Source organism: Petromyzon marinus, chromosome 66 (genome assembly GCF_048934315.1).
Source record: "Petromyzon marinus isolate PM22_M1 ecotype Great Lakes invasive population chromosome 66, UKy_Petmar_22M1.pri1.0, whole genome shotgun sequence".
NCBI classification, from domain to species: domain Eukaryota; kingdom Metazoa; phylum Chordata; class Hyperoartia; order Petromyzontiformes; family Petromyzontidae; genus Petromyzon; species Petromyzon marinus.
The window spans coordinates 8,011,660-8,023,410 of NC_133732.1; the positions used below are offsets into that span (position 1 = coordinate 8,011,660).

Consider the following 11,751-nt stretch of genomic DNA (forward strand, 5'->3'; position numbering starts at 1 on the left):
CGGATCTCAGTGCGCCAAGCCTCCGGGTTACGCGGTCGTGGCCCCGGCAAGGCCCAACGGAACTCCTTTTGGGCTGAGACCGACGCAGCAAGAAGCTTCTATGCAGCAGCAGCAACAGTACCAGCAGCAGCACTATGCAACAGGCGGTCCTTTGAGGCTGCCGCCCAGTGCCTTGACTTCCCAGCATCAGCAGCAACAGCAGCAGCAACAACAGCAACAACAACAGCAGCAACAACAGCAGCAGCAGCAGTCGTACTACGCGACAGCATCGTCGGCAGGAGTGCCTCTCCGATTGCCTCCCGGCGCTTTGGCCCCGTCGCAGCAGCAGCAGCAGCAACAGCAGCAGCAGGGGTACTACCCGTCTGTCCGTATGACTGCAACCTCCGCCCACAATTCCCAGCAGCAACAGCAACAGCAGCAGCAGCAGCCGCCCCCTCCTTACCCGTACTCGCAGGCACCGCCGGCGTTTGGCGCCGGCGGGGGAAGCCGCAACAGCCAGAACATGGAGCTCTACCAGATGGGAGCCGGGGCGGCCGGGAACAGGGGCAGCCAGAACATGGACGTGTACCCGCAGGTCGTTTCCAACCGGAGCAGCCAGAACTTGGACCTGTTCCCGCAGGGGATGTCCAACAGGAACAGCCAGAACCTGGACCTGTTCCCGACGGGCGTGTCCGGCTGGAACGGTCAGAGCGTGGACTTGTTCCAGCAGGTCGTCCCCAACCGGAACAGCCAGAACCTGGACATGTTCCCGCTCGGGGCGTCCAACCGGAACAGCCAGAACCTGGACATGTTCCCGCTCGGGGCGTCCAACCGGAACAGCCAGAACCTGGACGTGTACCAGCAGGTCGTGCCCAACCGGAACAGCCAGAACCCGGACGCGTTCGCGCAGGGGATGTCCAACAGGAACAGCCAGAACCTGGACGTGTTCCAGCAGGTCGCGCCCAACCGGAACAGCCAGAACCCGGACCTGTTCCCGCACGGGGCGTCGAACAGGAGCAGTCAGAATCTCGACATGTACCCGCCGCAGGCGATGTCCAACCGGAACTCCCAGAACCTCGACGTCTTCCCGCAAGCGATATCCAACCGCAGCTCCCAGAACGTGGACGTGTTCCCTCCGGCAATGCCCAACCGGAATTCCCAAAACCTGGACGCGTACCAGCACGGCTCGTCGGGCCGGAACAGTCAGAACCTGGAGGGGTTTTCGCTGGGAGCCGCCGCCCCTGCCCCCGCGGCGGCCCCCCCTCTTCCTCCCAGCTACAGCGTGTGCCTGCGGCAGGCGCCGGGGCAGGCGGAATCGTTTGCGAGCGGCCGTTCCACTCCTCGCCCCGTGAGCTCCGAGCTGCAGCAGCTGCAGCAGCAGCAGCAGCAGCTTCAACAGCAGCAGCAGCTTCAGCAGCAGCAGCAGCTTCAGCAGCAGCAGCAGCAGCAGGGCACTGCTGCGACTCTGACAGCCCTCCCGGCCGCGGCGATTCTGAACCCCGTGAAGAGCACGCGCGTGACGAAGCCGGAGCTGCAGACGGCTTTGGCGCCGACGCATCCGCCTTGGGCAAGCCAGGCCTTGCAGCAGCAGCAGCAACAGCAGCAACAGCAGCAACAGCAGCAGCAGAGCCAGATGGCAGCGCTACCTCAGCACGCGATGTCGATGATGTCGCATCTGCCTCCTCAGTCTGTGCAGCAAATCTGGCAGCAGCAGCAGCAGCCTCTGATTCATCACCCGCAGGTGTGTGAGCAAGTGAGTGGGTGTGTGTGTGAGCGAGTGAGTGGGTGTGTGTGTGAGCGAGTGAGTGGGTGTGTGTGTGAGCGAGTGTGTGTGTGAGCGAGTGAGCGTGTGTGTGTGTGAGCGAGTGAGTGGGCTCTGGACGGGTGCGAGGGGCTGGTAACCCCTCCACCTTCAATTAATTACCACGAAACCACGAGTTAAACTGAAATATGTAACTAATAAGCTTGTGCCGGAGGCCCCGGGGGGCCAGGCGTCTATGACGACTCCTGGCCAAACCCCAATTGGCAGAGCCAGGAGATTGAATATCTACCCTCGGGGCTCCTCCAGAAACAACGAAAAGCCACTATGGGTGGCCACGTGGAATGTTCGAACGCTCACTGCGGAGGAGAGGCTGCCACTCCTGTGTCGGGAGCTGGACCGATACCGCCTGGATCTCTGTGGCATTTAGGAGGTCCGGTGGACCGGCTCTGGCTCCTGCCAGCATGAGGGGTGGACAGTCCTCTACTCGGGGCAGCAGACTGCCAAACAACAGGGTGTGGCTCTTCTTTTGAACAAAAGAATGAAGGGGGCGTGGGAGCGTGGCGGTGAGGTGTGGGAAGCTGTAAGTCCCAGGCTACTTTGGGCTCGCCTTCCCATCAACCGTAGGCGAGGAATGGTGGTCGTGATTACTTATGCCCCCACCGAAGATGAACATCCGTGGAGGGATGCAGGCAAAGCCGATGAGTCAGATGCCTTCTATGACCTCCTGTCACAGGTGCTGGCTAAAGTGGCCCCTCGGGATAGAGTCCTCATGTTGGGTGACTTCAATGCCCGAGTTGGTCATGATACTGGCACCTGGTCTGGAGTGATTGGAGGGCATGGGCCAGATCAGCTCAATAACAACGGTAGGAGGCTGCTAGATTTTTGTGCAGCCCATGGGCTTGTAATTACGAACACGCTGTTCTGGCATCGGCGCATCCACACAACATCATGGATGCATGCCGGGTCCAAGCAAGAACATCTGCTGGACTACATAGTGACGGACCAGCGAATGCGAGCCCATGTCCTTGACACCAGGACCTACCGTGGAGCTGATCTGCCCTCTGACCATCGACTAGTCATTTGTAAGATGCGCCTGCCATTCTTCCACTCCAGTGGTGGGTGTACACCCAGGACCCCATTCCAACCTAAAGTGGCCTGGTCTCAGTTATCTGATGAAAGTTGCAAGCGAGAATTTCATTATCGCTTGCGGCTGGGATTGGTATCGTCCCCGACTCCTCCTGATGTCGAGGGTAAATGGGCGAGGTTTAGGACTGTGACTCATGCAGCTGCAATGGCTGCTTTGGGTACGCGGTCCAGACCTCCCCAGAGACCCTGGCGGACAGAGGAGGTGTTCAGGATGGTTGAGAAAAAGCGACAGGCCCACTGTCATCGGCTACAGAATCCCACGTCAGAGAATGAGGAGGCTTACCGCAGCCTTCACTCGGAGGTTCGGAGAGCCGTGAGGCGCTGCAAGGATGGGTGGTGGTCGCGGGTTGCTGAGGAGATGGAGTCTGCCTCAGTGGCCCGTGATCACAAATCTCTATTCAACTCCATCAAAAAAGTAACCTGCAGCGCCACACCTATTACCATCATTAGGGGAAAAAACGGTGATCCAATCTCCGACCCCCAGGAACAGGTTTGCAGATTTGCTGAGCATTTCTGTGAGGTCCTGGGGGAGGGAAAATCCCTCAGCCAGGAAAACATTGTGGCACAAAGTGAGGATGACCCTGCTGTGGCTGCGGTGCCTCAGATATTGGAAGAAGTCACCCCCTGTGACTGGCTGGCTGATGTGCCATCTGTTGAGGAAGTACTGAAGGCAATCCGGAGTCTTGAGACCAGGAAAGGCAGCGGGCAGAGATTATCTCCCAAACGAAATGCTGAGGGAGGGTGGCGTTTGTGCACAGACTGCCCTAAATGACATCATAACAACGGTCTGGAACACTGGACGGGTTCCGCAGGATTGGAAGGATGCCCTGGTGGTCCCCCTTTTTAAGAAGGGGACCACACAGACTGTAACAACTACAGGGGCATCTCACTCCTCAGTGTGCCGGGAAAGGTCCTGGCAAGGATTATTCAGCATCGCCTTGCCAGGCACGCTGAGGAGAGGCTTGCGGAGCCCCAATGCGGTTTCAGGAAAGGGCGGTCCTGCACAGATGCATATTTTCTGTCCCTCTGCTACAGCAGAGGTGTAGGGAATTCCAACATGACCTACATCTGTGCTTTATTGACCTGGTCAAGGCCTATGATACCATCAGTAGGCCTGGGCTCTGGGTTGTTCTTCATGCTGTTGGAGTACCTGACCCTCTGCTCACGATCATTAAGGACCTTCATGATGGTGAGCGGGCCCGGGTAAAACTACGTGGCCGGGAGTCAGAGCCATTCCCTGTACACCTTGGGGTGCGACAGGGATGTCCTCTGGCTCCCACATTATTTAACATCTATTTTTACCACGTAGTTCGTGAAGCCTTCAATAGCTGTACCGGGGGAATCTCCATATGGTGCAGATATAATGGGAGGCTGATCGATGCCTGGGTACGGTCAAGGGATGGCTCCCTATTGCTCAACCACGTTATGTATGCTGATGATTTGGTAATAGCTGCTCAGTCAGAGGAGGAGTTGGAGACGCTGCTGCTGAGACTGGAGCGTGCCACTAAGAGGTGGGGCCTTACCATCAGCCCCACCAAAGCTAAGCACCTGCCTGGGTATTTTGTACCATCGGACACTCCACCCCCACAACTCCCAATCGGTGATGGGGCAGTTGTGGAGAGAGTGGAGAGTTTCCCATGCCTGGGCAGTGTACTTATGACTGGCTCCAGTTTAACAGCAGAGGTCTCACTCCGAATCAGTCGAGTGGCAATATCTTTTCATCGGTTGCGTAACGCTGTGTGGAAGCTAGCTGGTCTGTCGCTCCGCACTAAGCTTCAGGTCTTCTCTTGGCCTGCCTACGATCCATCCTGGGTTTAACCAGACTGGATTGTGTGAGGAGCTCACAAATCCTTGAAAGATCTGGGCAAGGTCCCATCGGTGAGCTCCTCCGGCGGGCAAGGCTGCGATGGCTGGGTCATGTAGCCCGCATGCCCAGCCACCGCATGCCGAAACAGCTTTTGTTCGGACGGATCGAGGGGGCTAAACGGGCGCGGCACGGGCTCGAGAAGAGATGGAGTGATGTGGTACAGGAGGACGTGGAGCTCAGTGGACTTGCCGATGACTGGTACCAGCGGTGTCAAGATCGGCCTCTGTGGAGGAGGCTCGTGAAGGATGCTGCTGGGCAGTTGGAGGTAGTCGCCCTCCAACAACAACGGAGGGCGGAGGAGCGACGCTCAGAACAACGAGCGGAGCGCCGGGTGGCTAAAGCACAGCAGGTTGGCACAGTAGGGGGCACAGGTGGTGCATCAGCCAGTCATCTCAGTCAGTCGACCCGTGGCACCTTGGTCTGCCCCGTGACCTCCTGCCAGCGGGCGTTCGACACTTCACGTGGCCTCAGGGTGCACATAGCCTGGCACAAGCGTCGTGGTGACGTCACCACCACTTAGTGGCGAATGGCGGTTGTTGTTGTGTGTGTGAGCGAGTGAGCGGGTGTGTGTGTGAGCGAGTGAGTGGGTGTGTGTGAGCGAGCGAGTGAGTGTGTGTGGGCGAGCGAGTTTGTGTATGTGAGCGAGTGAGTGTGTGTGTGAGCGAGCGAGTGAGTGTGTGTGCGAGCGAGTGAGTGTGTGTGTGGGCGAGCGAGTGTGTGTATGTGAGCGAGTGAGTGTGTGTGAGCGAGTGAGTGGGTGTGTGAGCGAGTGAGTGTGTGTGTGAGTGTGAGCGAGTGAGTGGGTGTGTGTGTGAGAGGTAGGAGAGTGCGTGGAGGGGAGTGGAGTGAGATGAGAGGCAGGAGAGTGAGTGGAGGGGAGTGGAGTGAGATGAGAGGGGAGAGTGCGTGGAGGAGAGTGGAGTGAGATGAGAGGGGAGAGTGCGTGGAGGGGAGTGGAGTGAGATGAGAGGGGAGAGTGCGTGGAGGTGAGTGGAGTGAGATGAGAGGTAGGGGAGTGCGTGGAGGGGAGTGGAGTGAGGTGGTGTAAGGGTCTGTGGGATGATCTTGAGCCATTGGAGGCATGCGCGGACGTGGGAGGTTGATGACTGCTGCCCTACTTGTTCTGCAGCAACAGCAGCAGCAGCACAATGTGCTGAAGCAGGCAGATCAGCTGATGTATCAGCAACAACAACAACAGCAGCAACAACAGCAGCAGCAACAACAACAGCAGCAGCAACAGCAGCAGCAACAGCAGCAACAACAGCAGCAGCAACAGCAGCAGCAGCAGATGGCTGTGGCTTCGGAGTACGGCGAGAGGATGGACTACGCCAGGCCACCGCCACCGCCCTACCCAGGCCACCTGCTGCAAGCGCACACGGTGGGTGGGGTGGGGGGGTGGTGGGTGGGGTGGTGGGTGGGGTGGGGGGTGGTGGGTGGGGTGGTGGGTGGGGTGGGGGGGGGGTGGTGTTGGGGGGGGCGGAGCGTCGCCGCCACTGACCCGTTGTACGTGCGTGTACGTACGTTTGCGTATGTACAGTGGTGTAGTGTAGTGTGTAGCATAGTGTGTATAGTCGTGTATAGTAGTGTAGTGTGTATAGTAGTGTATAGTGTGGGTGTGTAGTAGTGTAGCGTATAGCGTATAGTAGTGTAGCGTATAGCGTAGTGTGTATAGTAGTGTAGTGTGTATAGTAGTGTAGTGGATAGTAGTGTAGTGTGTAGCATAGTGTGTATAGTCGTGTATAGTAGTGTAGTGTGTATAGTAGTGTATAGTGTGGGTGTATAGTAGTGTAGCGTATAGCGTAGTGTGTTTAGTAGTGTAGTGTGTATAGTAGTGTAGTGTGTATAGTAGTGTAGTGGATAGTAGTGTAGCGTATAGCGTAGTGTGTATAGTAGTGTAGTGTGTATAGTAGTGTAGTGTGTATAGTAGTGTAGTGGATAGTAGTGTAGCGTATAGCGTAGTGTGTAGCGTATAGCGTAGTGTGTATAGTAGTGTAGTGTGTATAGTAGTGTAGTGGATAGTAGTGTAGCGTATAGCGTAGTGTGTATAGTAGTGTATTGTGTATAGTAGTGTAGTGTGTATAGTAGTGTAGTGGATAGTAGTGTAGCGTATAGCGTAGTGTGTATAGTAGTGTAGTGTGTATAGTAGTGTAGTGGATAGTAGTGTAGTGTATAGTAGTGTAGCGTATAGCGTAGTGTGTATAGTAGTGTAGTGTATAGTGTGGGTGTATAGTTGTGTAGTGTGTATAGTAGTGTATAGTGTAGTGTAGTGTGTATAAGAGTGTTGTGTGTGTAGTGTATAGCGTAGTGTAGTGTGTATAAGAGTGTTGTGTGTGTAGTGTATAGTGTAGTGTGTATAGTAGTGTAGTGTTTCATGTGGGTGTATCGTAGTGTAGTGTGTATTGTAGTCTCGTGTATAGTAGTGGTGTAAAGTGGAGTGTATAGTATTTTAGTGTACAGTGTGCCGTATAGTAGTGTAATGTATAGTAGTGTGCAGTGGTGTGTATAGTAGTGTAGTATAGTAGTGTAGTGTAAAGTGGAGTGTATAGTATTTTAGTGTACAGTGTGCCGTGTATAGTGGTGTAATGTATAGTAGTGTGCAGTGGTGTGTATAGTAGTGTAGTAGTGTAGTGTGTGTGGCATCTGAATGTGCGTGTTGTGGTGACCGTCTTTGTTCGACGGTTCACCAAGATCTGCCGCCGCTGCACGAATGATGACCGCAGTTTGTGCCTGGCGATGGTCGATGCTCCTTGTCGAGTTCAGCAGCGATGTGGTGCAGTGCGTCTGTGGGTGAGCGTGCCCTGTGTGTGTGTGTAATTGAGTGAGCTGTGTGTGTGTGTAATTGAGTGTGAGCTTTGTGTGTGTGTGTAATTGAGTGTGCCCTGTGTGTGTGTAATTGAGTGTGAGCTGTGTGTGTGTGTAATTGAGTGTGAGCTTTGTGTGTGTGGGTAATTGAGTGTGAGCTGTGTGTGTGTAATTGAGTGCGTTGTGTGTGTGTGTAATTGAGTGAGCTGTGTGTGTGTGTAATTGAGTGCACGCTGTGTGTGTGTGTGTAATTGAGTGTGAGCTTTGTGTGTGTGTGTAATTGAGTGTGAGCTGTGTGTGTGTAATTGAGTGCGTTGTGTGTGTGTGTAATTGAGTGCGCTGTGTGTGTGTGTAATTGAGTGCCCTGTGTGTGTGTAATTGAGTGCGCTGTGCGTGTGTGTAATTGAGTGTGCGCTGTGTGTGTGTGTAATTGAGTGCGCTGTGTGTGTGTGTAATTGAGTGCGCTGTGTGTGTGTGTGTGTAATTGAGTGTGCGCTGTGTGTGTGTGTAATTGAGTGCACGCTGTGTGTGTGTGTAATTGAGTGTGAGCTGTGTGTGTGTAATTGAGTGCGTTGTGTGTGTGTGTAATTGAGTGCGCTGTGTGTGTGTGTAATTGAGTGCCCTGTGTGTGTGTAATTGAGTGAGCTGTGTGTGTGTGTAATTGAGTGTGAGCTGTGTGTGTGTAATTGAGTGCGTTGTGTGTGTGTGTAATTGAGTGAGCTGTGTGTGTGTGTAATTGAGTGTGAGCTGTGTGTGTGTAATTGAGTGCGTTGTGTGTGTGTGTAATTGAGTTCACTGTGTGTGTGTGTAATTGAGTGCACTGTGTGTGTGTGTAATTGAGTGGGCGCTGTGTGTGTGTAATTGAGTGAGCTGTGTGTGTGTGTAATTGAGTGTGCGCTGTGTGTGTGTGTGTGTAATTGAGTGCGCTGTGTGTGTGTGTAATTGAGTGCGCGCTGTGTGTGTGTGTAATTGAGTGTGCGCTGTGTGTGTGTGTAATTGAGTGCACTGTGTGTGTGTGTGTAATTGAGTGCACTGTGTGTGTGTGTAATTGAGTGTGTGTGTGTAATTGAGTGTGCACTGTGTGTGTGTGTAATTGAGTGTGCACTGTGTGTGTGTGTAATTGAGTGAGCTGTGTGTGTGTGTAATTGAGTGGGCGCTGTGTGTGTGTGTAATTGAGTGCGCTGTGTGTGTGTGTGTAATTGAGTGCACTGTGTGTGTGTGTAATTGAGTGGGCGCTGTGTGTGTGTGTAATTGAGTGAGCTGTGTGTGTGTGTAATTGAGTGTGCGCTGTGTGTGTGTGTGTGTGTAATTGAGTGCGCTGTGTGTGTGTGTAATTGAGTGCGCGCTGTGTGTGTGTGTAATTGAGTGTGCGCTGTGTGTGTGTGTAATTGAGTGCACTGTGTGTGTGTGTAATTGAGTGCACTGTGTGTGTGTGTAATTGAGTGTGTGTGTGTGTAATTGAGTGTGCACTGTGTGTGTGTGTAATTGAGTGTGCACTGTGCGTGTGTGCTCAGGCTGTTAAAGAGACGGTGAAGGAGGTCGCTGCACAGGACCCCGAGAAGAATGGAGGCAGCTTGGTGAGATCGTCACCGTCATTACTGTGGTGACCATACAGTCATCATCCACATTATGGTCATCACTGTCATGATCATCGTCATTGTAATCACTCTCATGATCATCTCATCATGATCATCGCCATTGTGATCACTCTCATGATCATCTCATCATGATCATCATCACTTTCATGATCATCATCGTCGTCGTCAGAAAGGCTATCACTCTCTCATACACCTGGTCCCCCGTGCTCCTCTCCTCTCTCCCTCCCTCTTCTCTCTCTCCCCTCTCTCTCTCCTCCCCTCTCTCTCCTCTCTCCCTCTCCTCTCTCTCTCTCCTCCTCCCCCCCCCTCTCTCTCTCCCCCTCTCTCTCTCCCCTCTCTTCCCCCCTCTCTCTCCCCCCCCTCTCTCTCTCCCCTCCTCTCTCCCTTCTCTCTCCCCTCCTCTCTCTCCCCTCTCCTCTCTCTCTCTCCCCTCTCTCTCCCCTCTCTCTCCTTCCCTCTCTCTCCCCTCTCTCTCCCTCTCTCCCCTCTCTCTCCCCCCCCCCTCTCTCTCCCCTCTCTCTCTCCTCTCTCTCTCCCCTCCCTCTCCCCTCTCTCTCCCCTCTCTCTCCCCTCTCTCTCCCCTCTCTCTCTCCCCTCTCTCCCCTCTCTCTCTCCCCTCTCTCTCTCCCCTCTCTATCTCCCCTCTCTCTCCCCCCCTCTCCCCTCTCTCCCCTCTCTCTCCCCTCTCTCTCCCCCTCTCTCCCCTCTCTCTCTCTCCCCTTCTCCCCCCTTCTACCCCTCTCTCTCTCCCCTCTCTCTCCCCCTCTCTCTCCCCTCTCTCTCCCCTTCTCCCCTCTCTCTCCCCTTCTACCCTCTCTCTCCCCTTCTACCCCTCTCTCTCTTTCCCCTCTCCTCTCTCTCTCCCTTCTCTCTCCCCCCTCTCTCCCCTCTCTCTCCCTCTCTCTCCCCTCTCTCTCTCCCTTCTCCCCTCTCTCTCCCCTCTCTCTCCCCCCTCTCTCCCCTCTCTCTCTCCCCTCTCTCTCTCCCCTCTCTCTCCTCTCTCTCCCCTCTCTCTCTCCCCTCTCTCTCTCCCCCCCTCTCTCCCCTCTCTCTCCCCTCTCTCTCTCCCCTCCTCCCCTCTCTCTGTCCCCTTCTCCCCTCTCTCTCCCCTTCTCCCCTCTCTCTCCCCTTCTACCCCTCTCTCTCTCTCGCCTCTCTCTCCTCTCTGCCCCCCCACCCTCTCTCTCTCTCGGCCCCCGTGTGTCTGTGCATCCCATTGCCCTCCTCTCTCCTATTCATCTCCCCGCCCTCCTCCTCCCCCCCCCAGGTGTCGGGTGACAACAAGCAGATCCGCACCTCTCCCGTTCCCGAGCGGCGCGGGGCGCGGAGGAGGAAGGCTGACGACGAGGACGACGAGGACGACGAGGAGGAGGTGGAGGTGGAGGTGGAAGATGAAGAGGAGGAGGAGGTGGAGTGCCGGGGGGCGGAGGGCGCGGGAGCGGAGGTGGCGTTGGGAGGGAGCCGTGGCGGCGGTGGCGGAGGCGGTGGAGGCGGTGGAGGCGGTGGAGGCGGTGGAGGCGGTGGAGGCGGTGGAGGCGGTGGAGGCGGTGGAGGCGGTGGTGGCCGCGTGCGGGCGTTTGCTCCGCGCGCGTTCCGCTTCTACATGGAGCAGCACGTGGAGAACGTCCTGAAGCAGCACCAGCAGCGCGTGCTGAGACGCATGCAGCTCGAGAGGGAGATGGCCAAGGTAACCGGGGCGGGGGCGGGGGGGCAGGAGGGGTCGTGGGAGGGTGGAGGAGTTGGGGGGGGGAGGGATGTGGGGCATCGCGCTGGGGGTGGGGACGGAGGGACACGCGGGTAGGCTCACTCACTCGTTCATTCACTCACTCATTCACATGCTCACTCATTCAATCACACACTCATTCACTCACTCATTCACATGCTCACTCATTCATTCACACACTCATTCACGTGCTCACTCATTCATTCACACACTCATTCACGTGCTCACTCATTCACGCACGTACTCACGCACTCATTCACGTGCTCACTCATTCACACACGCACACACTCACACGCTCACTCATTAACGCACGCACGCACTCACACGCTCACTCATTCACGCACTCACCCACTCACTCACGTACTCACTCATTCACTCACACGCTGACTCACCCACTCACGTGCTCACTCATTCACGCACTCACACACTCACACACGCACTCACACACTCATTTACGTGCTCACTCATTCACACACGTACTCACCACACGCTCACTCACGTGCTCACTCACTCACCCACGCAAACACACGCTCACTCACTCACTCACGTGCTCACTCACTCACTCACGTGCTCACTCATTCACACACGCACTCACACGCTCATTCATTCACACACGTACTGACACGTTCACTCACGTGCTCACCCACTCACCCACGTACACACACGCTCACTCACTCATTCACGTGCTCACTCACCACACGCACACACACGTACTCACACACTCACTCATGTGCTCATTCACGTGCTCACTCATTCACTCACGTACTCACCACACGTTCACTCACGTACTCACTCACTCACCACACGCACACTCACTCATGTGCTCACTCACACACACACGTACTCACTCACCTCACTCACGTGCTCACTCACT

At 55.4% G+C, this 11,751-nt stretch overlaps 1 protein-coding gene across 1 annotated transcript in view; it reads left to right on the plus strand.

Annotated features, from left to right (window-relative positions):
- Positions 1-11,751, plus strand: part of LOC116937878 (uncharacterized) — a 36,697-nt gene that overhangs the window by 17,180 nt on the left and 7,766 nt on the right. Inside the window, exons 4-7 of the mRNA XM_076054549.1 lie at positions 1-1,720; positions 5,884-6,132; positions 9,071-9,133; positions 10,422-10,841. The exon at positions 1-1,720 is cut by the window's left edge and continues 196 nt beyond it. Coding sequence (XP_075910664.1) covers positions 1-1,720; positions 5,884-6,132; positions 9,071-9,133; positions 10,422-10,841 — 2,452 coding nt within the window. The remainder of the gene's footprint in view (positions 1,721-5,883; positions 6,133-9,070; positions 9,134-10,421; positions 10,842-11,751) is intronic.